Source organism: Saimiri boliviensis, chromosome 7 (assembly GCF_048565385.1).
Source record: "Saimiri boliviensis isolate mSaiBol1 chromosome 7, mSaiBol1.pri, whole genome shotgun sequence".
In the NCBI taxonomy this organism is placed as follows: domain Eukaryota; kingdom Metazoa; phylum Chordata; class Mammalia; order Primates; family Cebidae; genus Saimiri; species Saimiri boliviensis.
Window position 1 is genome coordinate 20,039,043 of NC_133455.1, and position 26,785 is coordinate 20,065,827.

At 53.8% G+C, this 26,785-nt stretch overlaps 1 protein-coding gene across 1 annotated transcript in view; it reads right to left on the reverse strand.

Moving 5' to 3' along the window:
* DTX1 (deltex E3 ubiquitin ligase 1) overlaps positions 1 to 26,785 on the reverse strand; it is a 41,304-nt gene continuing 14,519 nt past the window's right edge. The window contains exons 3-10 of the mRNA XM_039472163.2: positions 19,873 to 20,554; positions 4,806 to 4,867; positions 4,334 to 4,495; positions 3,956 to 4,017; positions 3,149 to 3,307; positions 2,892 to 3,053; positions 2,675 to 2,764; positions 1 to 1,291 (exon numbers count right to left, since the gene is read on the reverse strand). Coding sequence (XP_039328097.1) covers positions 1,067 to 1,291; positions 2,675 to 2,764; positions 2,892 to 3,053; positions 3,149 to 3,307; positions 3,956 to 4,017; positions 4,334 to 4,495; positions 4,806 to 4,867; positions 19,873 to 20,554 — 1,604 coding nt within the window. The 3' untranslated portion in view covers positions 1 to 1,066. The remainder of the gene's footprint in view (positions 1,292 to 2,674; positions 2,765 to 2,891; positions 3,054 to 3,148; positions 3,308 to 3,955; positions 4,018 to 4,333; positions 4,496 to 4,805; positions 4,868 to 19,872; positions 20,555 to 26,785) is intronic.

Below are 26,785 nucleotides of genomic sequence, written 5' to 3' on the forward strand. Positions count from 1 at the left end.
GAGGAGAAAGACCATTTATTTCTCCACCCACAGTGGGACTGGTAGGTTTTGAAAAGAGCAATCGCTGGCATCCCTTTAAATCTTGGCTGACTCCCACCGTGGCAGCCAATCACCAGAGGCGGAGCTGGTGAGTTGCCTGGGCAACGGGCCCCTGGTTGGCCGGAGACGATTAGCCACCCCACTGCCCACTTCTAATGAAAGGGAAATTGACTGTCTGCTGTCCACTCTGCTTTAAAATGCACAGGGCCAAACTAGGCCTCCTCTCACTCCTGAAGCCAGAAGCGCCAGCCTCTGGCTTTCAAAATTGGGAGCGATTTGGTGGAGAGGATGGGGTAGGGAGGACAGGAGAACAGTGCCTTTACCTGGGACAGACAGAAGGCATGGAGATGGGAAGGGAGGAGATCAGAGTCCAGAGAGATGAAATGGCACAAACACAAAACCACGTCCCTCTAGTCCCCACCTGTGCTGGCATCCTTTTGTATCACTGCTCAGTCATCTGGGGCTTCCACCCCATGGGCCCAATCAGTGGGTGGCAGAGACAAGTGATGACATGGAATGAGGCGTGGGGGTACACTGCATTTCCCAAGTCCCTCTTTGCCCCCCAGAAGCCTGGTGGGCCCCTAAGGGTTTGCCCTGCATCCTCCAGTTCAGAGGCAAGCCTGTACAGATGCAACTGAGATACAGATGGGGATTCACACAGAGGGGGTCACAGGGGTCCTTCTGTCTCTTCTCTTTCAGCCTGGGGGCAAGTAGAGGCACGTGGGTGTGCGTGCATGAGTTCAACAGGACACGTGTGTTTGTGTGTGAGGGGGTGGGTCTCTGTCTTTTCAGTAGGAAAGTTTCCGGTACTCTCTGCTCGGCCCTCTCCGGGAGCTATGATTCGGAGCCAGCCTGATAGGCCATCTCTCTTCATCCCAGCTGCCACCAGGCAGGTCCCCTGAATGGCTGCGGCTCCTTCCGAAGGCTCCTCCCCAGCCCTGAACATGGGCCACCAGGACACACCTGGCAGAGGAGGCATTTGCCGGACCAGGGGCAAAGCAGGAGGGAAGATGGGCAGCCTGGGGCCTCAGGCCTTGGCCGAAGCCTCGGATACGCCCTGGGCTGTGAGCTCGGCCAGCACGTTGTCTAGGTAGCTAGCGTCCGGGTAGCCGTGGCCCGTGAGGTTGGATCCAAACTCGGTCTTGTGGTGGATCTCGTTCCACACCACGGTGTCCGACTCGCCCGTGGTATTGGACGTGCCGATGGTGAAGATGAGTCTTCTCTCCCAGGCCGTGATGAGCAGCCGCAGCACCTGCGGGTAGGAGACGGTGGGGCCGGGCGCAGGTCACAGGCAGCTTCCAGCCCACCAGCCTCGGCCTCCCTCTCTCCCCTGCCACACCATGGCATGGCTGCCTTATGGCTCCGTCCACTGGAACCAACTATGGAATGCTGGCTTGGCCATTTCCTTTACATTTGTATTTCCTGAACTGCCAGTAAAAGCTATTTACAAGTTATTTATGTTTTTCTTTTCTTTTCTTTTCTTTCTTTCTTTTTCTTTTTTCTTTCTTTTTTTTTTTTTTTTTTGAGGCAAGGTCTGGCTGTGTTGCCCAGGCTGGAGTGCAGCAGCGCAGCCAGAGCTCACTGCAGCCTCGAACTCCTGGGCTCCAGCAATCCTCCCACATCAGCCTCCCCTGTAGCTGCGACTACAGGCGGGCACCATCAAGCCCAGCTAAAATTATAAACTATAAATTAGAAACCTGGGCTCTCACTATGCTGCCCAGGTTGGTCTCAAATTCCTGGCCTCAAGTGATCCTCCCACCTCGGCCTCCCCAAGTGCTGGGATTACAGTTGTATGCCATTGCACTTGGCTTGCCTGTTTCTTTCTTTTTTTTATTTTTATTTTTCCAAGACAGATTCTTGCACTGTCAACCAGGATGGAGTGCAGTGGCACAATCTCAGCTCACTGCAACCTCTGCCTCGTGGGTTCAAGCAATTCTCCTGCCTCAGCCTCCCGAGTAGCTGGGACTATTGGCACATGCCACCATGCCCAACTAATTTTTTGTAGTTTTAGTAGAGATGGGGTTTCACCATGTTGGCCAGGCTGGTCTTGAACTCCTGACCTCGTGATCCACCTGCCTCGGCCTCCCAAAGTGCTGGGATTACAGGCGTGAGCCACTGCACTCAGCCCTGACTGTTTTTTTTCTGGGGTGAAGAAAGCATCTGGCAGCTCTCGGCCCTATTTAGTTTGAACTGAACACTGTATTAAAGAGCCACTTGTAAATTAGTTACTAACATTCAAAAGCCTGGAGATTTCCCATGAAAATCTGGCTTTCTGGCTGCTCTTGAAAAGCAGAAACTCAAATCAGATGACTCGTAGTGTGGTGGTGAGAGCTTGAACTGCCTGGGCTCAAATCTCGGCTCCGTCACTTTCTGTGTGACCTTGGGCAAGTGACTTGCCCCCTCTGAAGCCTTGCATCTTTGTCTATGAAATGGGGTCAGGACCTTGATCTCAGTGTCTCAGGAAAGGAGATAAGGTGTGTAAAAGAAGTGGCTGTGGTCATTGCCGTTGGGATGCTGGTTTCGGGAGGAAGGTGAGAGCAGGGATTGGGAATGAAGGGGACCATGGACCCAGGCCGGTGGTGGCTGGGGCCTCTGCCTGCGCCCATCTCCTGTGCCTTCACGGCTGGGGACCCACCTTCCGGCCCTTCTCGTTGTTGGGCAGATAGCAGTGGCGAGGGAAGCCTCTTGCAGTGAACTTCTTCCCCGGGTTGGGGTGCTCAGGGCCCTGCAGGGAGGGACAGGAGCAGGGATTTAGGCCACAAACCGGTGGTGGCAGGGCAGGGGAGAGTCTGGAGGACTTGGAGGGGAGTGGGGGCTGGGGACCAGAGAGGCAGGGTGAGCGGGGAGCCCACCTGGATGCCTGTGGGGATGTCGTAGACGATGCGGATGGTTTGGGTGTCAGGGAAGCCGGGCAGCGAGTGGGGGATGAGGTGGAACTCCATCTTCCCAGGTGGCTGTGTCCCCGTCTTCTCCCCGTAGATGGCCTTGCAGGTGGGGCACTGCAGGCTGCCATCCTGGGCAGGGGAGGCTGGCAGTGAGTTCCCAGGGCCCTCCCCCAACCCCGCTCTGTCCCCTGCCCACTGCCCAGCCACTGTCCCGCCCAACCCACCTTGTTGCCATTGGAGTACATGGCCACGAGGCACAGCAGGTGGTACATGTGGCCGCAGCGGCCCAGGCGGCCCACGAGCTCAGGCCGCACACCCTTGTGCCGAAGCACACCCTCGTAGCCGGACGCTGTGACCAGCCGCTCCATGCAGATGGTGCAGTCCTGCGGGTGGGCAGAGGGGAGACTGAGGACCGGGGAGAGCAGGGCACCTGCTAGGTCAGCACCGCTCCTCAGCGGGTCACCACAGGCAGCAGACCACACTCTCTCTGGCTCCCATTTGGCAAAGGGAGACAGGACACACCCTCTGCCCCATACATTGTTTTCCCTTTTTTTTTTTTTTTTAAGAGACAGGCTCCGTTGCCCAGGCTGGAGTGCAGCAGTGCAATCACAGCTCACTGCTGACTTGAACTGCTGGGCTCAAGAGATCCTCCTGTCTCAGCCTCCTGAGTAGCTGGGACTACAGGCATGAGCCACTGCACCCAGCCCCTTCCCATATATTGAATTGAGATACATCACAGAGGAAGATGGCTCCCTCACCACCCCCCAGGTGAATTAAGGGCTTAACTATCAAAAGCAAAACTTAAAAACATTGAGTGGAAAATATGGGTAAAAATGACACAAAAATTCAATCATCAAAAGATGGATGAATGTGATTCTATTAAACGTAAGCATTTCTGTTCATCAAAGACCTCATAAAGAAAGTGAAGAAAGGAACAAACTAGAAGAGCTCTGTAACACCCAGAACCCAGGAGGAGGGGTGAGGGTTCCTCCCTCTCCAAGCCTGCTCCCATCCCCCGCCGCCTTGCTCACCTCATCAGGTGGGTTTTTCACCTTCTGCATGTATCTTCGAACCACATCCTCGGGATTCTTACCTGCAGGGACACAGCGGGGTGGGTTTGAAGGTACCTAGAGTCTATTCCTGAAGCCTTGGCTCAGAACTGGGTCAGGGGTCAGAGGGCATGGGTCAGGGTGACAAAGGTTGGCCAAGGTCAGAGGTCAAGGGTTGCTGGAGATTTGATCCAACAGGAGCTGGTGAAAGATGGGGCCTGGGCCCGGGCCAGGGGAGCTGAGATCAGGCAATGGAAGTGAGGTCGTAAGTGCTAAGAGTAAGTTGGAGACCAGGGGTCAGGGCTGTGGGCAAGGCTTAGTGGGGTTCCTCTCGGGTCAGGCAGGGCGCGGAGGGCGTACTCTTTTTGAGGTGCTTTTTCTTGGTCTTGCGGCACACCCCGGGCACGCCGGGCACGGGCTTCACGTCGCTCTTGCTCACGGGAGGCGGGTGCAGGATGGGCTTGGGGGCCCGCGTCAGGCACACGGGCAGCCCGGCGGCGCACAGCAGGATCCCGGTCATCCCTGGGGGTGTGGGGGTCAGTCAGAGGGCGGGGCGCCATCCCCGCCCAGACCCGCTACCACTGGGCCCGGGAATCCCGGAGTTCTCCGGTTGGTGCGAGGGATGCGCTCTTGGGCCCCACCGACTCAGCCCCAGCCCGCGTGCGGGGTCTCCTGCGGGCCACGCCCACACCCCCGCCCTGGGCCCAGTGGTAGGGGGCGTTTCCTCCGGGCCCCGCCCACCAGCCCATCTAGGGGCGGGGGCACGGAGTGACAGCAGGGGCTGCCTCCCGGTGGGCCCCGCCCTTCTGTCGCGCCTTGGGCCAGACCTCACCTGCCAGGGCCGGATGGACAGGCCCAGTACCATTCAAGTTCTTCACCGGGAGCGCGGGGACCCTGCGAGGAGAAGAGAAGAGGCCGCAGCTGGACTCCAGCCCCGACACCACGTCAGGGGTCCTGGCTTGCCTTCTGTCTCTGGCTCCAGGGCACACACACTCTGGCCTCTTTGTACCTTCCTCCGCCATCTGCAGTGACCGCCAGGCAACTCCCTTTCTACTCTGATATCCTATTATGGGGCGGGGTGTGGCCACGACCTCCACCCAGGTTCCAGTGGGATACACCCTTAGACTTAGTGCAGATACTTCCTCGCCCCACAGCCGGCTCCTCCCTCGGGAGAGCGCTTTGGCTCCGAGAGCTCCTTTCACTGGCCGCTGTGCCTGAATCCCAGCTACTAGTGGTGTAGCTGTTCTAGCGTCTCTCAAAGCTGGTTGAATAAAGCATTATTAATCCCATAAAACGTTCCAGGAAAGAAGGATTCGGCAATCAAGTAAGTTAGAAAACATGTTGCTGTCTCCCTCTCTGAAATGCATAGCATATCTGAGCACATTTAAGGTTCTGACAAGTCCTGCATAAGAACATATTGTTAACAATGATAAGTTCAGGTTTTCAAAAGCATTTGGTGATGAATTTTTTTTCCCTTCTGGAATATTTACCGATGTCAATTTCCGTGACAAGGCGCTATCCTCTCTTCAGATGAAGAGCCCCTAGGAAAAGGTCTCTTGAGTCCCCTCTTCCCCTGGCCCCCGAAAGAGCTTTGGTTTTTGGAGCCAGCCAGAGCTGCTTTCATATCTCAGTCCAACCACTAATGAGCTGGGTGACACACAGCACATCAGCTCACCTTTTGTAAGGGGTGGTCTGTAAAATGGGGATAATATGGTACTTTGTTTGCTGTGAGGATTCCGTGAAATTCTACATGTCGAGGGCCAAGCACAGTTCCTGGTTCCTAACGGATAGTAAAAGCACAGCCGTCGATATCATCACCGTCCGCTGTACAATCCTGGCTGAGCAATTTCACCTCTGCATCTCAGACACCAAGTCCTGGTGTAACTTCTTTCCACTTTAGAGAGTAAACCACAAAACTGCTGCAGTGACAACCTTGAACAAATCACTTAACTTCTTGGTCCTCAGTTACCTTATCTGTAAAACGCAGAATAACACCTCCCTTATAGAGTGGTTGGGAGGACTGAAGGGGAGCTTGTGGTGATGTGTGCAGTGTCTGCTGAGTCCTCATGAGTTCAGCCTTATGCAGGGGAACTGGCATCCTGCTGTTGATGGGCATGGAACTCTGGCTGGATATGTTCTGATGAAGGGGGGTGTTCTGAAACCCAGGGGGCAGCCTGAAGGCCTTGGGGGATGTGCCAGGAGAGGGGGCAGGAAGGGCTGGAAGCAGTGACAGCTGGGAAGGAGCTGCAGCAGCCCCCTTGGCTCTGGCCATGCCTGTTCAGGTCACAGCCTGTCCAAGCTGTCTGGTCACCTGTCCTTGGCAGGCACAGTTGGCACCAGGAAGCATCTTCAAGCAAATGGTACCCTCGACAGGCTTGGGCACTGCTGCAGTGGGTGCAGACACACAGACATACACACCCAGGGCACACACCAGATACTCAGATACAGAGATATACACAGACATGGAGACAATGCATAGGCTTATAATAGACCCTGGGACACCCTACACTCACGTTTAAGTACACAGACACACAAACACACACAGCCCAGGGAGCACACCACAGATAACATGCACACGCAGACACATACATACCAGGAGCCTCCCTCCCCATCCATCTACCTGGGGAACACACACGCACACACCAGGAAGGCGGCACACCCTTCACTCATACACAGATATGCACAGGCACACTGCAGGGCACATGCATGAACATACATGGATTCAGATACACACACACACACACACACACTCACATATTTCAGGGACCATCTCCCCACACCTACATAGAGACTTGTGCACACACAGGGACATACACAGACACACAGAGGCACACACAGGTCTCCCCTGGGAGGACACTCCATTGGACAAGAGACGCTGGCTCATGTAGACCAGTACCACACCTGCCCCGCTGCCCCCCTCCACAGCTGCACAGAGCTGGGTAAAGCGTGCGGCAAATTCAGAGGAGCATGCGCTGAGCCCTCACAGACACCCGGTGCACTGCAGAACGGCCTGCCATCCTCACACAGACACGCGATTCCACACTGCCGGTGGGGAAGCACTCATGCGTACTGATTCACACCATGCATGGGGGCACGGGAGGACGCGCTGACTCACTGCGCACACGCTCTGACCCACGCCTCCCGACACTGACACACAGACACTCAGCCTGGGAGGCCCACACCTGCACACATGCAGATGCACAGTCACGCACGCACACAGGTACAGCGCGCATGCCCCCACTTGGTGGGTGCTCGGCTACACAGGATGGCAGCACTTGGCTAGGACTCCCATCCCAGATCCCTCTGAGGACCGTGGAGGGTTCTGGAGCAGACATCTGGGTGGAGCCCCTTGAGGTGGAGCTATGTGACTAAAGTCACTGAACACAGCTCCCAAGGGAGGTGGGATGGGCTAGCAGGTACCCTGGGCCCCCCAGGACCTGGTCAGTGGAGAAGTGGAAAGAAGGCACTGTGCCTCAGTTTCCCCAACTGTAATGGGGATAGAGTACTGTGAAGGTTAAATGTGTTAAAACATGTAAAGCTCATCATTTGGTGCAGGGATGAGAATTGAGGTGTCCTGCTTTTCTTGCCTGGCACCCTGCAGGTGCTGAGTATTCATTTGACCCTTCTCAGGGTCTATCAGAACCCGCCAGGACCTTCCTGAGGGGCAGCTCTCACCACTCGAACTTCCTGCCTCCCCCTACTTCGATAGGAACCCACACAGGCATTTCCCCCAATCTTCTCCTCTTCCCTGCTCATTCTTCAAGCACCTCGAGTGCAGCCACATGGGTTAAGTCCAGCTCTCCCCCACCCCTCTTTCTTCCTTTCTGTCTCACAAGAAAAAAATCTCTCTTTTTTTTTTCTCCAGGGCTACCTGTAAAATGGGTGTAAAGAAAAATATTTAGCCTGCATACCACCACTGTCTGGTGTCCTATCTGTAGCAGACATCACTAATCCATCACAGCACTCCTCAAGCTTAGCTGAGTCCTCAGTACAGCTCTCCAGGCAGCTTCTATCAATCAGGAAAGCCAGTTTGATACCCCAGGTATATATAATGTCCAAAGTCTGGCCCAGTGGTGACCCTGCTCTTGCCGAGTGTTTGGACTGGGAGTTGGACAGAGCGTATCCCAGGAAAGGAAGGATTTAGATCTCAGCTGCCCTAAAACTTCTGGAGCCCCTTAAGTACCACATAGCCCTAGATTACAAAAGTCAGTTTTGCTCCTGGGAAGAGCACTGTGAGTGGGGTGTCATGGTGGGGCTATTTTTTTTTTATTTAGCCATCAGTGAGCTTGGGGGACAGTCCCGAGGTGGCCTCCAGCTTCTTTCGATCTGCAGGCCTCCTGCGAGAACCCGGGTGGCAGAGTTCCCACGAAGCCTGAGCGTGGGAGCCGCCCAGCCCCCTTTTGATGTGGGACGCGCTGTTTCCTCCGAGTCAGTGAGAACATCCTCCTGCCTGGACAAGCAACTGCCGCCTGCGGGCCTCCCAGAAGGGGAGCTGGCCTTCACCTCCAGCTCTGCCTTCGTGGGGGCCCACCTTGGCACAGGACCTGAGGAGTCCCTCAGGCCCTCCCGAAATGTGCTCTGACCAGAAGGCAAGCCTGGGCCCCACTGCCTTTCTCAGCCCGTATCAGATCCCCTCTGCCTTCTGCTCTCACTCCCCCTGCAGCCTCCACCTTGCCTCCAGTAACACCTGGCCTCCTGATCTGGCCCCATCTACCCTCCGAACCTCATTCATTTCCTGTGTGTTCACCCCTCGCCCACCCCACTCCAGCCACCCTGGTCTCTCTGCTCTTTCTCAAGCCCGCCAGACACCTTCCCACCCTCGGGTCTTTGCCCTTGCTGAGCCTTTCCCAGGGTGCTCTTCCCAGATACCCTCACAGCACACTCCTTCACTCAGCACAGGTCTCTGCTCAAATGTCAGCTTATCTGACACCTTCTCGACCACTTTATTTAGTTATTTGTTTATAGATAGGATCTTGCTCTGTTGCCCCGGCTAGAGTGCAGTGGCTTAACCAATGCTTACTGCAGCTTTGAACTCCTGGGCTCCAGCGATCCTCCCACCTCAGCCTCTCGAGTTGGTGGGATGCTGGCACACACCACCACACCCAGCCAGCCAGCCAAAGAAACAAATAAGCAAACAAACAAAAACTTTGTGGATACAGGATCTCGCTGTGTTGCCCAGGCTGGTCTGGTCTTGAACTCCTGGCCTCAAGTAGCTCTCCCTCCTCGACCTTCCAAAGTGCTGGGTTTACAGGCATAAGCCACTGCGCCTGGCCCCAATCACTTTATTTTAGAGAAGCCCATCTTCGTCCTTACCTTATTTAATTTTTTTTTTTTTTTTTTGAGACGGAGTTTCGCTCTTGTTACCCAGGCTGGAGTGCAATGGCGCGATCTCGGCTCACTGCAACCTCCGCCTCCCGGGTTCAGGCAATTCTCCTGCCTCAGCCTCCTGAGTAGCTGGGATTACAGGCACGTGCCACCATGCCCAGCTAATTTTTTGTATTTTTAGTAGAGACGGGGTTTCACCATGTTGACCAGGATGGTCTCGATCTCTTGGCCTCGTGATCCACCCGCCTCGGCCTCCCAAAGTGCTGGGATTACAGGCTTGAGCCACTGCGCCCGGCCACCTTACTTAATTTTGTTTTCATAGCACTAATCACAACCTGACATTATAAAGTCTTTAAGCATGACCAGGCCCTGTGTGATCTGGCCCACCTCTGCCTCTTCTGCCAGAAAAAGTTGGAGCAGAAATTTCAAATATATGAATGCATACCACTACTGTCCACCTGGCACCCACGGCAGGCATTACTAATCAATTCTGGCATGCCCTGCCACTAAGCAAAGATGCAACTTCAGAATCCTCTTCAACACAGTGCTCCGGGAAGAATGCTCTTCAAGTCACTGCCACAGTGACTTGGAGCAGAGATGGCACATGAGATGAACTCCATTGGTCATTTATTTTGCAGATGATGGGACTAAAGCCCAGAGAGGGGAAATGACTTCACTAAGGTCACCCAGCTGGTCGGTGGTGCAGCTGGCACTGGGTCCTGGAGTTTCCGAGTCAGGGGCCAGGGCTCACCCCGCCGGGTTGGTCTGTGGAGCCATCTGGAGTTGAGCCAGCCTTGAGAGCCCCCTGTGATCTAGAGGTAGGCTGGACTCTGACCTGGATCCTGGAGCTGGCTCGGGCCGAGGCAAGGAGGATCAGGGCTGTCTTGGTGGATCCGCTGGCTTGCTTTGGCCACCAATCTCTCCTTTCTAGGGGTGTGAACCTGTCACCTTTCCCCACTTTCAGGGCTGTCTCTGCCTTGTAGCTGCCTTCTCTCCCTCTTCCCCCCACAGTCCTGGGGAACCCAACCTGGGCCTAAGTCCCTGCTGCCAGCCCCACTGCAGAGACTTGAAGGATGTCATCGCAAGCCCGAGGGTACCAGGTGCCCGTGGGACCCTCGTCAGCCACTGTCTGGGGCCTTTACTTCCCCTTTCCTTACCCCGGCACCTCTGTCTGCCTAGACAAACCTCTGAGCTTCTCTGGGCTACAGTTTCCCCTCTGTGAAATGGGACTTTTACACCCTTTAATCTCTAGAAGATGAATGTCCTCATCCATCTTCTAGAGATTAAAGGGTATAAAAGTCCCCTAGAGAGACATTTTGAGAGGTGAATGGTGTTGGAGGCTCAGATTTGTCTAGAGGTCTCGGGGCTGGGGGGTGGTCACTGCTTTCCACCCTCCTGGTCCTTCAGCCTGCCCAGCTCCCTGTGGGGGACAGAACGGGAAGAGATGGTGGGGGGAGGGAGGAGGGGTCAGGTAGGGGAGGGGAGAGCAGGACCAGCTGTTCCCACGGCCTGGGGCAGCCACGTGCAGACAGGAGTGTGTGTGGTTTGTTCTCCCAGGGAGCGGGGCAGGAAGTGCTTCAGGTGGGGGGAGTGTTTGGTTTGACCTTGCGGCAGCAGCGGTGAGGCGGGGTGACAGCCACTGCACACCAGGGCTAGCGGGACAGGAAAGTCGGGGAGGGTGGGCAGCCAGGGCCCTGGTGGGGCCCTTGACTTCACAGTATACCTGTCAGTACTTTAACATTTTCAAACCCCTGAAATGTAATACTTAGGGAAGATCTAGAGAAGGAAAAAAGTGGATTCTTTTAATAAAAGCATAAAATCACTGCAAGAAATTTAAAGGAAAAAAAAAAAAAGGAAGGAAAATACCAAAGCACACCCACCACAACAAAGGCCCTTTGCCCTCCGCCTCCTGCTCCAGCCCCGCTGCGGTCTCTTCTCGGTATTCAGAGTGAGCCTGTTAAAACAGTCACACCCTTCTCTCACCACGCACAGCCCCACGGGTTCCCTTCTCAGGCTGAGCAAAAGTTCCTCACTGCGACCTTCCGGGCCCTGTGTGCTCTGGCGCCTTCTTCTTCTGACTTCTGTCCCACTGACCCCCCTGAGCCTCTCCCACCACACCCCGGCCCCCACTGCCTGAGGGCCTTTGCACACGCTGTTCTGCTGTCTGGGATGCTCAGCCCCCAGTTCTCTGCCTGCCTTGCTTTCCTTTTTTTTTTTTTTTTGAGATGGAGTTTCACTCTTGTTGCCCAGGCTGGAGTGCAATGGCGCGATCTCTGCTCACCGTAACCTCCGCCTCCCAGGTTCAAGGGATTCTCCTGCCTCGGCCTCCTGAGTAGCTGGGATGACAGGTGCCCACATCTGGCTAATTTTTTGTATTTTTAGTAGAGACAGGGGTTTCACTATGTTGGCCAGGCTGGTCTTAAACTCCTGATCTCAGGTGATCCACCCGCCTTGGCCTCCCAAAGTGCTGGGATTACAGGCATGAGCCACCGCGCCCAATTTTGTATTTTTAAATAGAGACAGGGTTTCTCCATGTTGGTCAGGCTGGTCTTGAACTCCCAACCTCAGGTGATCTGCCTGCCTTGGCTGTGCTGGGGTTACGGGTGTGAGCCGCCATGCCAGGCCTTTTTTTTTTTTTTTTTTTTCGAGACAAGGTTTTGCTCTGTCGGGAGTGCAGTGGTGCGATCTTGGCTCACTGCAACCTTTGCCTCTTGGGCTCAAGTGGTCCTCCCACCTCAGCCTCCTATGTAGCTGTGATTACAGGCGTGCACCACCACACCCAACTAATTCTAAATTTTTTTGTAAAGATGGAGTCTCACTATGTTGTTTAGGCTGGTCTCAAATTCCCGGGCTCAAGTGATCCTTCTGCCTTAGCCTCCCAAAGTGCTGGGATTACAGTACTATATAATCCCAGTGTGAGCCACTGTGCCTGGCCATGCGTTGCTTTCTAACCTCCTTCCATCTTTGCTCAAATATCACCTTCTCCATGAGGCCTTTCCTTCACATCACTCTCTACACCCCTTCTCTTCTGTATTTTTCCTCTGTAGCAGTTACGACTTTCTACCATATTCTAGAATTAATTTATTCCGTTTCATGTTCGTCTCCCACTAGATTGTGAGCTTCAAGAGAGCAAGAATTGTCTGTTTAGTTCACTGCTGTGTCCCCAGAGCCCCAAACAGTGCCTGGCACATAGAAGTTACTAATAAATATGGATTAATTAATTTAAAAAAACCGATGAACGTATGCTATAAAGAAAGGAAAAAGAAACAGCAAACTACAGAAAAGGTGACAAAGGGTTAATGCCCTTAATGCAGGAAGAGCACTTGTAAATTAATAAAGAAGCAGTAAACAGCTCCAGAGAAGGATAAGCCAAGGAAATACACAAGTAACTGGCAAAAGAAGGAACCACTCAGGACCAGTAAACAGGAAGAAGTTCTCAGGCTCAACTAAGAGCCAAAGGTATGGAAACATAAATGGCATCTCTTTAGCAATGATCAGCTTGGCAGTGTTGTACAAGTCTGGTAGAGATGGGAGGGACGAGGGTGGATTTAAATGGGTGCAGGCCTGGCTGGGCACTGTGGCTCATGTTCATAATCCCAGCACTTTGGGAGGCCGAGGCAGGTAGATTGCTTGAGGTCAGGAGTTCGGGACCAACCTGGCAAACATGGTGAAACCCCTGTCTCTACAAAAAATATAAAAAATTAGCCCAGTTGATGGCACATGCCTGTAACCCCAGCTATTTGGGAGGCTAAGGCACGAGTATTGCCTGAGCCTGGGAGGCACACGTTGCAGTGAGCAGAGATCTTGCCACTGCATTCCAACCTGGACAACAGAACAAGACTCCATCCCACCCTCCCCGCAAAAAAGTACCTGCCTGATAAATCCAAGTACTTTGACATCTGGCTTCATGATGGACTATGTGGGCCTGTGTTGTCAGTCCCATTTCACAGATGCAAAAACTGAAGACCAGAGAGGGAGATGAGCTTGGCCAGGGTCACACAGGAATCAAGGTGGGGCTTCTGGGACCATGATCCGAAACAGCACAGGCTGGCTGGAGAAGGGGCATCCCTAATACCCTGGTCAACTTGGGTTTTTGAATCTGAGTCCTAATTGTGTTACCTTGTGCAAGTATCTTAGTCTTTTGGAGCCTCAGTTTCCTCACTTGAAAAATGAGGATTATAGGACCTGCCAACGTTGAGTATCTGTGAGAATTAAGAGAGACATGCATGTAAATGGCCAGACACGGTGGCTCATGCCAGTAATCCCAGGGCATTGGGAGGCCAAGGCAGGAGGATCGCTTGAGCTGGGAATTTGAGACCAGCCTGAGCAACATTGTGAGACCCTGTCTTGACGAAAACAAAAAATTAGCTAGGCGGGGTGGTGCACGCCTTTAGTCTCAGCTACTTAAGAGGCTCAGGTGGGAGGATTGCTTGAGCCCAGGAGGCCTAAGTTGCAGTGAGCTATAATTGTGCCACTGCACTCCAGCCTGAGTGACAGAGGGAGCCCCTGTCTCTCTCTCTCTCTCTCTCTCTCTCTCTCTCTCTCTCTCTCACACACACACACACACACACACACACGCTATTAAATGGAGAGCCATCGACATAGGGTGCACTCAACAGATGGAAGCCAGCCTGCAGCTATCCCTGTCCTCCCTCCCATCACGTGGGGTGGAAACTCTGAGTGTGGTTCCTCTGCCCCACAGCTGTGTTCCAAAGCACTGGACACTTACCCCTCAGGGGACAGGGCGGATCTTCCCCACCCCCGCATGTCCCCCAGGGCTAGGCTGCCAGCTGGCTCCCTGCCCTGTTACAGGGGCAAGTGGAAAAAACCCTGGCCAGGTGGATGCTCTGCCCTCTGGCTGTGTGACCCTAGATGAGCCAATCCCCCTCTCTGGGCCTCCTTCCCTGTGGTCCATCCAGGGGTGAGATGAGGATGGAGGTGAGAATGACATCGGATATCTCTGCAGAGGCCACGCCCCCGTTGTATGCTGATTCTTGCTGAGTCTGCCCGAGTGAGAGGTGGTGGCTTTAGCTTTGCCTGACAGATGGAGAAACTGAGGCTAGAGAGGCCAAGCCCCAAGTGGGTCCAGGGTCACCCGACCTGTAAAGGGTTGGATCTGTCTGAGTCCAGCAAGGGAGAGAAGGAGGGTGGGGAGGAGGAAGCCAGGGAAGGGAAGAGAGTAACAGAGAGGAAGCAGCAGAAGACAGAGACAGAGAGAGCGGGACACAGGGCGACAAAGACTCGGGCAGACTGGGAGACCAAGACACACAGAGGCATCATTTGGTGCAAAAATATTGTGGTTTTTGCCATTCAAAGTACTGGCATTTGGCCAGGCATGGTAGTTCATGCCTGTAATCCCAGCACTTTGGGAGGCTGAGGTGGGTGGATCATTTGAGATCAGGCATTCGAGACCAGCCTGGCCAACATGGCAAAACTCCATCTCTACTAAAAATACAAAAATTAGCCAGGTGTGGTGGCAGGTGCCTGTAATCCCAGCTACTCAGGAGTCTGAGGCAGGAGAATCACTTGAACCTGGGAGGTGAATGTTGCAGTGAGCTGAGATTGCACCACTGCACTCCAGCCTGGGTGACAGAGCAAGACTGTTTCAAAAAAAAAAAAAAAAAAAGAGTATTGGCAAATTATAAAAGGAGAGATAGATACACAGAGACATTGTTACAGGCTGAGCTGTGTCCCACAGAGTCATGTGTTGAAATCTTAAGCCCCAGGACCTCAGAATGCTACTGTATTTACAGATAGGGTTTTTAAAGAGGTAATTAAGTTAAAATGAGGTCGGGGGGATGGCTCTAATCCGATAGGACTGGCGCCCTTCTAAGAAGAGGCCATTATAACACAGACAGGTACAGAGGGAAGACCACATGAGGACACAGGGAGAAGATGACATCCGCAAGTTGAGGAGAGAGGCCTCAGAAGGGACCAACCTGCGACACCTGGATCTCAGACTTCTAGTCTCAAGAACGTGAGAGAGAGAGAACACATTTCTGTGGTTTCAGCCACCCAGTCTGTGGTACTTTGTTTCGGCTGCCCTAGCAAATTAATAGACTTAAAGTCATAGAGACAGGCCAGGTGCTATCGCTTACGCCTATAATCCCAGCACTTTTGGAGGCTGAGGCGGGTGGATGCCTGAGGCCCGGAGTTCGAGACCAGCCTGGGCAATATAGTGAGCTCCTGTCTCTACAAACAATTTTACAAAGTTAGCTAGGTGTGGTGGTGTGTGCCTATAGTTCCAGCTACTTGGGAGGCTGAATTGGGAGGACTGCTTGAGGCCAGAAGCTTGAGGCTGCTGGGAGCTAGGATTGCATCATTGTACTCCAGCCTCAGCAACAGAGCAAGGCCCTGTCTCTAAAAACAAACAAACAAAAGGCATAGAAACAAAGAGACCAGGGTGGGGAGGTCTGGGAGGGGGTTGGGGACCAGGGTGACAGTGGGTAGGCCTGTCTGCCTGGCTCCACAGAGACCCCCAACCTCCATCCCTTTCACCTCGTAGGCTGCACGTGGGCCTCAGCTGTCTCAGCAATGGGAAGCTTTAGGCAGGAGAAGCCAGGGTCTGCCACCCCATCTTCCTTCCTCCTACTCCCCTTCCCCAGCAACAGGCTCCGAGGGTCTTGTGAGCCAGGGGGATTTTCCCCAGGGGGTTTCTTGGAGTTGGGGACTTTCAGCTGGTCTTGTCTGGCTGGGGAGGGTCAGTTAAAGGGGCTGGAGTGAGGCTGGGCAGAGTCTGTGCAGGTGGGAGGGATGAGGGAACTCTGGGGAAGGTTCCCCCGCCACACAGCTCCTGTTTTCTTGGCCAGTGTCTGGGCTCAGGGAGGGTCAGAAACAGTCCCCAAGGGGAGGGGCAGGAGAAATGATGTTGGCTGCGGGGAAGGGGCATGTGGCTGGAGACAACAGAGCTCTGGCAGGTGTCTGATGATCCAAACCCCCACAGAGAAACCTTCCATTTCACTACAGCCCTCTAGAGCTCAAGCACAGTCTATAGCTCCCCACTGATGGCAGCATCAAGCCCAGGCTTCCCTGAGGCCACCCAACCTGGCCCTGTACCCCCATTTGGGAAAAAGTTTCAGCCCCCACTGCTCCCGAAGGGCTCCTCTATCCCCGGTGGTCTCCAGAACCTTCTGGATTCATTCCTACCTCTGCCCCTGTGCACCCGCAGTGCCCTGCCTGGGGTGCCCTTCTTTTGGCTGGCGCCTCTCATTCCAGCCCTCCCCATACCTCTAGCCCTTCCCCGAACACACCACACCCTCTGAGCCTCCTTGAAGTTGCTCATGCTGTTCCCTTAGCCTGGAACAGCGGTTCTCCACATCTGGCCACCTCCTCAGAGGGATCTTCCCTGAACTCCCACACCACTCTGTCCCACCAGCTCCCCAGCACTTCTGTCACGCTCCAGAGATCGTGTCCGTTTACTCTTTACTTGCTGTCTCCCCGTCTGTCTGCGTGCCCTGGGAGGACACGGGCCTTGTCTGTCTTGTTCAGCTCTGTGGATGCACACCCACAGTACAGGTGGAGAATTAACACTGGGCCATGAAAGCTGAGTAATTTTCAGCCTGTTCTAGAACAGTAGCTTTCAAATCTCTCTCTCTTTCTTTTTTATTTTTAATTTTTTAATTTTTTGAGACAGAGTCTCACTCTGTTGCTCAGGCTAGAGGGCAGTGGCGTGATCTCAGCTAACTGCAACCTCCACCTCCCAGGTTCAAGCAATCCTCCCACCTCAGCCTCCCGAGCAGCTGGGACTACAGGCATGCACCACCGTACCCAGATACTTTTAGTAGTTTTAGGAGAGATGGGGTTTCACCATGTTGGCCAGGCTGGTCTCGAACTCCTGGTCTCAAGTGATCCGCCCACCACGGCCTCCCAAGTGAGCCACTATGCCTGGACTCAACTATTTCATCAGTGACAAAGAAATTCATTTCACCTGGCAACCTACTAAACCTATGCAGAAATGATGCAAAACATTCATGGAGCAATTTTTTTTTTTTTTTTTTTGAGACAGAGTCTTGCTCTATCTCAGGCTACAGTGCAGTGGTAATGAGCATAGGTCACCGCAGCCTTGACCTGTTGGGCTCCAGTGATCCTCTTGCCTCAGCCTTCTGAGTAACTGGAACTACAAGCACACACCACGCTGCCTGGCTAATTTTCTGTTATTGTTGTAGAGATGGAGTCTTGCTGTGTTGCCCAGGCTGTTCTTGAACTCCTGGACTCAAGTGATCTGCTCACTTCGGTCTCCCAAAGTGCTGGGATTACAGGCATGAGCCTCTGTGCCCAGCCTTCAGGTAACAATTCTTATTTTTACTCTGTATTACACATGCCTAGTCTACTCTACTCTACTATTCTATTCTGTTCTATTCCAAGAAAATTCTGGCTACAATCTTCTGATTTCTGGTCTACTTGCGGTTTATAAGAATACTGACCCAGAGAGAGGGTTCTCAAATTCTTACTGCAGAGGTCCCTGGAATTTTCCTGGTTCTGTCCCCTCCCACACCCCCTCTGGCTTGACATTCTAGGACCCACTCTACTGTCACTCTGGGGTTTTTCTTCGACCCCCTCAAGTCCCCTCTCTGTTGGCACTGGGCCTGCCCTAGGCTGAGGTCACACGGGATGCACCTCTGTGTGTCCCCATGGCCCTCTCCTGCGAGAGGAATGAAGGGAAGGGTGAGGCAGGCAGGTGGTGGTGGCCGTGAAGCGTCCCTGGAAAATTACAGCTCCCCACCCTCTATGCCAATCATCCTCCTGGAGAGCAAAAGTTGTCCTAACGGCCATGGCTGAACTACTGCCAGTGTAGACGCTGTGTTCAGGTTCACAGCATTTTCACATGGTGGGAAGATCTACCCCCATTTGACAGATGATGAAACTGAGTCTCAAGGAAGGAGAGGGACTCGTCCCAGATTTTCCAGCTCAGAAGTGGCCAAGAGCAGGATGGGCATGGTGGCTTAGGCCTGTAATCCCAGCACTTTAGGAGGTTGAGGCGGGCGGATCACTTGAGGTCAGGAGTTCAAGACAAGCCTGGGCAAGATAATGAAACTCTATCTCCACTAAAAATACAAAAAAAAAAAAAAAAGGCTGGGCGTGGTGGTGTGCACCTGTGGTCCCAGTTACTCAGGAAGCTGAGGCAGGAGAATTGCTTGAACCTGGGAGGTGGAGTACAGTGAGCTGAGATCATGCTATTGCACTCCAGCCTGGGCGACAGCGTGAAACTGTGTCTCAAAAAAAAAAAAAAAAAAAAAAAAAAAAAAAAAAAAGTGGCCAAGAGGGGATTTGAACCCAGGAAGTCAGACTCTCAAAATGACCAAAGCTGGATAGGCTGCCTCGTTCAGGGTCCTGACCTTTCCTTTTCCCGGGCCTTGGTTGCCCATAATAAAAGGGGTGACCTGGATGCGGTGATCCCAAAGGTCACATCCAGATCTGAGCTTTGGTGATCTCTGGCCATTATCGATTCCCCGGCCATGCCATGGTGATGGAAGCACAGTTGGTTTGGGGGCCTCTCTTCCTCTTGTGGGCCACAGTCCACACCCCCCTGGTCTTTTCCCTTCGGGTCTGTGCCAAGTTCAAGGTCTCCGATCTTTCCTCTCATTGCCGCCCCACAGGGCTTGGTCCTCTGCTCAGACAGACTGAACCCGGGGTCAGGCATGGGCACCCAACAGCAGCTCACTGGGGCGCTATCCTGGGGTCCGGGACAGCTTAATCCAAGAATCTCCAAACTTGATATGAGCTGGGATAAAATAATAAAATCCTACTGGGAAAGCCAGTTCATAAAAAAGTGTTTCCAAAAAGGGCTGCTCTGGTTAAAACAAGAGCAGAGAGACAGACTGTTGTTTGCCTGGCTTGCTGCTCCCCCATCCCCGTGATTCCAGGTCACCCCAGGAGTCCCTGGAGCCCAGTGTGCAAACCATAGTATTAACCCTGAGTAATGGCGATATTTCAGGTGCAGCCTATGGGGAAATACTTTGGACGGGCAGCTGATGCTTGCTCGAGCCACCACGTGAGGGGGGCATGGACTGGGACAAGGACTGATAGACCCTGAAGCCCTCTAAAAATCCTAAGACAACTCAGCATAGACTTTGGAATCGGACAGGTCTGGACGCCAATGTCTACTCTCCCCTGGGTAACCCTGAGAAGGCACCATAGCTCTCCCAGCCTCGGCTTCCCCATCCGTAATGTGCACGTGGTACAACTGTTTGGCGGAATATGCGCGGTGATAACACACAGAGGGTTTAGCGAATAATAAACACGGAACACGCAGCACTGCTGATGTTGCTGTTACGGGCCCATCACTTGGGAATTGTGCGACCTCCGGGGAGTCAGTTCCTCGCCTGTGAACTGGAGGTGATGACGGTACCTACTTCACAGGGTCCTTATACGTGGAGCTAAACGCGTGGGAGCTTGTTAAGGTGCTTAGTTGATGCTAGGCACAAAACCAACACTTAGTGGATGCTGGATATTACGTATCGTCATGATTATTATTGTCATCTTTGCTCCTGGCCCTAGTGGGCAACCACCCCGGGCTTGGTCCTTGCCTGCGAACGACCACACAGAGCGCCCCTCCCCCCGGGGCCCCGTCTTACCCAGGCGGAATGGAGGCGCGTGTGCTCACGCTGGTGGCGCGCTGGGGCCCGGGCCGGTTGAGGTTGTTCTGCCCCGGGGTGGGCGCGCCGCCGGGGGCGCTAGGGCTCCGCTGGGGCGCCCCGGGGGGCGGCGCGGGCTCGGCGGGGCCCGTGGCGGGCGCGGCCCAGAGCGCGGCACCTGCGAAGGTGGCACTGGGGCGCACAGCGAGGGCGCCCGGAGGTCCTCCAGGTGGCGGCGGCGGCGGCAGCGGGGGTGCGGGGGGCGCCTTGCGGCGCTGCGAGGCCAGGATGGCGTTGGAGGCGGCACGCGTGCTGTTGACCAGCAGGCACTGCTGGCACGAGCAGGGGTGGCCCGAACTGGCGCCCACAGGCCACGACTGCGACTTGGGGATGGAGCCCACGGTGAGCGGGTAGGCGAGGTCCAGGCGGCGGCGCAGGCGGCGGCGGCGGCGCGTCTGGCGGTTCATCTGCGACATGCTGTTGAAGTAGATGAGGTAGCAGAAGCCCAGCGACGAGAGGTCGAGCCACGGGTGCTGCTTCTCGTAGGCGTTCTGGATGGTGATGCAGATGTCCATGTCGTAGGCCGTCCACGCTCCGCCGTCGTTCTCCCACTCCCACACGATGCCCTTGCCTGGCGCCGACGACGGGTCGTAGAAGTTGCGCCGCACGGGCCGCATGGTGCCTGTGCTCGAAATGGGGAGGGGGCGTCAGCACAGCGGGCGCAGGCAGCTCGGCCCCGCGTGGGGACACGGAGCGCTGTTCCGCGCAGGTGGAGGGGCGGGCTGGAGGCTGGAGGGTCAGCACAGGCCATCCAGACTTGGGGAGGGGGTCAACACATGCACGGAGACAAACGGGGTCAAGGCCCAGGCATGGGGTTTGGCCCAGGCTGGAGGGTCAGGACAGGCGGGAGCCAGGGCAGGGGCCCTGGGCTAAAGGTTCAGCACAGAGCGGTGGGGAGGTAGGCAGGGGCTCCTAGTCAGTAGATTGGGGATAGGTGTGGGAGAGCCAGCAAACGGGGTGGGGGGGGCAGGATGTGTGTCAAGACAGCCTGGGGTAAGAAACCAGCAAGGTGTGGAGGGCTCCCCCACCCCCACCTCTCCAGGGCCAAGACAGACACTGAAGTTGGGATTATCACAGGCTCTGGAGGGTGGCAGGGAGGGCAAAGGGGGCCTGGGGTCTCTCAGACCAGTGAAAGTCAGATAAGTTGGGGCAGGCACAGAGAGAGACCAGGCCAGGCTCACAGGCCCCCCTGCAGTCCTCTCCTTCATTATAGTTCACTCACCCATTCAATGATTCATTCATCAATCTGTTCCTGCCTTAGTTCATTAACTCAAGCACTAGTTCATTTAGTCATTCAACAATTCTTGCATTATTTCATTCATTTTTCCATGCCTGACTTCACATATTCATATACTTTTTACTTCATTCATTTAATGATTCTTTCATTAGGTCATTCCTTCCTGCCTGCAGTCACCCATTGTTTATTTTATTTTATTTTATTTTATTTTATTTTATTTTATTTTATTTTATTTTATTTTATTTTATTTAGAGACAGAGGTCCCCCTGCATTGCACAGGCTAAGTCTCAAATTCCTGGGCTCAAGCGATCCACCTGCCTTGGCCTCCCAAAGTGCTGGGATGACAGGTGTGAGCCATAGCCTTGCTCTGTCACCCAGGCTGGAATACAGTGGCACAATATAGGCTCAATGCAACCTCCACCTCCCAGGTTCAAATGATTCTCCTGCCTCAGCCTCCTGAGTAGCTGCGACTACAGGCATGCGTCACCTCACTGTGCTAATTTTTGTATTTTTAGTAGAGACGCGGTTTTGCCATGTTGGCCAGGCTGGCTGGTCTCGAACTCCCGATGTCAGGTGATCCACCCCATTCAGCCTCCCAAAGTGCTGGGTTTACAGGTGAGAGCCACTGCACCTGGCCCCCTTATGCTTTTTAAAATATCTTAAATATGCTTTTTAAAATATCTTAAATATCTTGGAGATACCTTTATGTATTCTCCATCTTCAGCTCACTCCCATACTCAGGCGTCAGCCATCACTTCATTTACCATCACCCCATTTAAAACGTACACCCCTACCTACTTTCCCCCTCTCTCCTTCCCTGTTCCATTTGCTCTGCCAGATAGACTTCACATTCTACTCACTTATCTTGGTTTCCGTCTGTCTCCCCCGTGCTAGAATGTAGTAGCCGCAAGGTGAGGGATTTTGTTTTATTTGCTTCTATATCCCCAGCATCTGCACACAGTGGGTGCTCAAGTGATATTTTCTGAATGAATGAATGAATTCATTAGCTCACACGTGGATCCATTTAAAAAAAAAATTCATTCACACTTTGTGTTCATCCCTGCACTGGTCCATTCCTTCATTTGCTTGTTTGTTATTTTTATCCGTCTGTTTGTTTCATTTGTTACTGCCTTCGACAAGCACCTGCTGACTGCCAGGTGGACCCCCTTTCAGAAAGGAGGGCATTGAGGCTTTACTCCCAACCACAGCTTCGTGTTTGCCAAAGCTCTATGTGATTCTCTGACAGCAAGGCTCCACAGGAAACTCTGAGCTAACCAGAGATAACCCAAGAGGTCCGGGCTGCAGGACTTCTCAGAGCCTTTAGCCTGCTCTGTGTCTTGGGGCTGATGCAGTGGGAGTCTTTTGCTGCGTTCCTTTGGCACACCTGCAGAAAGCCTCCCCAGGCCTCAGTGGCCCCATCTCAAAAAGAGGGGTGTGAATCCATGACCTCCCCCTCCCCTCCCACACGGGGTTTAGGGGAGGAGTGAGTGAAAACAGTCACAGCAGGTCTGAGTGGGACCCCAGCGCTGGGAGGCAGACAGCCCTCATGTCAAATCCTGACTTTCTGACTTTCCAGCTCTGTGACTGTGTGTCGGTGACGAAACATCTTTGGGCCCCAGTTTTCTCCTTTTCAAATGGACATGCGCAGACTTCCTTGTGGAATTGCTAAGAGGATCAATTGAGATAAATACTGTGTCTACCCTGATGATTCCAAAATCCACCATCTTCAGCCCCATCTTCGCCCCTGGGAGCCAGGTGCACGACCCTTCCCTGGAGGGGTCTAACAGGCACTCTGAGCTCAGCTCTGCTCTTCCCTGTCTCAAACCTGCTCCTCCCGAGGTCTTCACATCACAATTCCTGGCAGCTCCCGCCCTTCTGGATGCTCTTCCTTGGACCCCCAAAACCTTGGTCTAATCCTTGACTTCCTACCTCATATGTCACCTCCAATCTGTCAAATCATTCATCTCCACCTTCAAATAATCCATATCTGACCACCTCTCCCCCCCTGCACTCTCACCACCCCGCCTGGACCATTGCAGTAGACTCATGACTGGTCTCCGATACTGCCCTCCCCTCCTGTGATCTGTTTCCCGCACTGCAGCCAGAGGGAGCCTCTCAACGCAAGTCACATCATATCCTTCCTCTGCTCAAAATCCTCCCTGGCTTCCACTCACTTGGAGTAAACACCGAAGTCCTTGCCATGACCTACAATGAAACCCCACACTGTGGGGCCCTGTCCTCCTCTGACATTGCCTACCTCGCCCTTGTCACTCACTCCATTCCAGCCACTCTGGCCTCCTTGCTGTTCCTCAAGTACACCAGGCACTGTCCAGCCTCAGGGCCTTCGCACTGGCCATTCCCTCCGCCTGGAATGGGACCTCGCCACGCCTAGACGTTGTCATTCTTTCTTCCTTTCTTTCTCACAGGTGTGTGTTCAAACGTCTAAAACCACAGCCCTCCTATTGCCTCCCTCTTAGCTTGCTGTATTTTCCTCCCTGGCACTTGGCATTAGCTGACTGACATTTTATATACGTGTATACACACACACATACACACACACACACACACACACACACACATTTTTGAGACAGAGTCTTTCTCTGTCACCCAGGCTGGAGTGCAGTGGTGTGATCTCATCATGCCTCTCAGGTTCAAACAATTCTCCTGCCTCAGATTCCCAAGTAGCTGAGATTACAGGTATGCGCCACCACACCCAGCTAATTTTTTGTATTTTTAGTAGAGGCGGGGTTTCATCATATTGGCCAGGCTGGTCTCGAACTCCTGACCTCAAGTGATCCACCCATCTAAGCCTCCCAAAGTGTTGGGATTACAGGTGTGAGCCACTGCACCCAGCAATGACATGATTTATTAACCTGCAGGCATTCTTTATGCTGCTTCTCCTTGCTCAAGGCCAGGCGTCCCCAAACTACGGCCCGAGGGCCGCATGTGGCCCCCTGAGGCCATTTATCCAGCCCCCCACCGCACTTCAGGAAGGGGCTCCTCTTTCACTGGTGGTCAGTGAGAGGAGCACAGTATGTGGTGGCCCTCCAACGGTCTGAGGGACAGTGAACTGGCCCCCTGTGTAAAAAGTTTGGGGACGCCTGCTCTAGGCTGTCAGCTGAGAAGTCAGGGAACTTGTCTGCTTTGCTCACTGCTGTAGTCTCAGCACCTGGGACAGTGCCTACACACAGTAGGCCCTCAATACCTGGAAGGCATTTCCATTGTTAATTGGCATCTTCCCCGGGTGCCTGGCCCAGGAATCTGCAACCAGATAGGGGAACTCAGACTGTCCCACACTAGTGTCCCTACTCAGGGCTAAAAGAGCTTGGCCTCTGCCCTCTCCTATGTTAGAATCACAAGGGCTACAGACTAGCCCTGTGCCCGGCCAACTAGACAGGCCCTGAAAGTTGGGGAAATCGAGGCACAAAGCTATGGCTGTTGATATAAGAGGGGCGGGGTGGAAGAGGTGGAGAGGTGGGACTGGCAGCCCAGCCCCAGGAAATAAGGTCCCTGAGCACCTATCATGTTCCAGCCAATCAGACAAAAACTTCCTGTGTACCTCTGGGACACCCTCATTCTGATGCCTGATTTATCATTTTAATTGAATGTGTGCAGATTGATTTCTTCCCTGGCAATGGGGCTTCCTCTACTGCAGGCCCAGAAGGGGATGAGCTAGAGAGAAAACCCTGAATCCTGCTCCCACCTGCTCCAGTGTGTTGGTCTTCCCCCTCAGGGCCTCAGTTTCCCCACCTGCAAAAGGAGGACTTGTGATGACTGATCTTCAAGGCTGATGTGCCTGAAGTACCACTGTTCGGCTCCTGGGTGGGGGGTGGCGGGGAAGGCACTGTGTTACCCTGGAAAATGTGTAGGATAGGAAGGGAAGCAATGGGAACCTGCCTGAGTTAACTTCCTCTGTGTGCCAAGTCCTGAGCTCGGCCGGGGAGGGGAGGGTTCCCAAAGTCAAGGTTGGCCAGAGTGAAGTACTGATTCAGATGACTCAGAAGTCTCTCAGATGGAGCCAGGTGTGGTGGTTCACACCTGTAATCCTAGCACTTTGGGAAGCTGAGGGGGGGGTGGATCATCTGAGGTCAGGAGTTCAAGACCAGCCTAGCCCTTATGGTGCAACCCGTCTCTACTAAAACAAAAACAAACATTAATCAGGCGTGGTGGTACAGGAGGCATGAGAATGGTTTGAACCCAGGAAGCAGAGGTTGCAGTGAGCCGAGATCACGACGTTGCACTCCAGCCTGGGCGACAGAGTGAGACTCTGTCTCAATAAATAAATAAGTAAATAAAAATTAAAAGTCTCTCAGGTCTTGTGCAAAGCTTGGCTCCACACATAGCCTCAGTGACCTTATCTATAAAACAGGGGTATTAATACGTACCCCAAAGAATTACTGGGGGAACAAAATGAGATAATGCATGGCAAAGGTGCTTAGCAGAACACTTAGCACTTAGCACTCAATGAATAAAACTACAATGGCTGATATTACATAGGTTACCCACATTCATCCTCTCCTAGCCCGTGTTCACTTGGTGAACTCCTATTCATACAACAAAGCCCTCCATGTGCTCATCTCCTCCGACACTGCCTTCTCTGTTCTGTTATTGTAGTTGGCAAACGCAGCAGCTTTTTATGGCGTCTGTCCTCACACTGTCATTATGTGTTTTTGCTCTTAGTCACTTTCATTGGTATTTGACTTTGGGAGGACAAACACTAGGTCAGGCACTCAACTATAAATTGAGCACCAGGCAAAAGCCTGGCAAAAAGAAGGCATCTGCAACCGAGACGGGCAACCTACTTGGCACTCGGAGGAGTGGGAAAGAGGAAGATCTGGGCTTGACGGACAGGGAGCGGAGACCGGAGAGCGAGCGGCCGCCAGGGTGGAGGCCAAGCTTCGAGGGGTCCCTGGGGAGGACCCTCAGGCTGGGCGGAGGGTTTCCAAAGTCAACGTTGGCCAGCTCTGCAGCAAAGGACTCTGGGAGCTTGTCAGGGCCAGCCAGCCCAGGCCTCCCTCTCTCCAGGGCTCTGTTTACCAGGTATCGATTTTCCTGCCTGTTTACTGGTAGTTATTAAAGGCTGTGTCCCTGGAGTCCTTTTGAAACAAGATTGGAACCTGGAGAGCGGGAGTAATTAGGGCAGCTGCTGTCCTCCCCGCTGGGCCCCGCACCCCGCAGTGCCTGCCTCTGCCCGCCTGCCCATCCGTCCGCCTCTCCGGGCCAGGCTGGCCATGGACCAGGCCGAGGGGGTGGGCAGCTGGTTCCCTGGTGACCTGCCTGGACTTCGATCTCAAGATTCCAAGGGAGCAGTGGTGGAAATGCTCCTTCTCCTCCGCAGTGGCGATGGCCTAGATTTTCAGCCAGAACAATGGGTCTAAGAAGGGGCTGCACTTTCTTCAGCCTGGGAGAGAGGCTGGGCCTCAGGCTGGTGGCCCGGAGTTGGCCACACCCACACCCCACTGTGGCCTCCAGCGCACCCGGCTGCGCTGGCCAGAGGGTCTGCGTCCCCCAGGCAGTTACGGGGCCTGTGTCAAACCTGGGCTCCGTGCCTGGGCCTGTTTTTGTGTCGCTGCCTTTGCTGCCTTCCCCTTCCCTCTCCTCCCCAGTTGCTTAAAA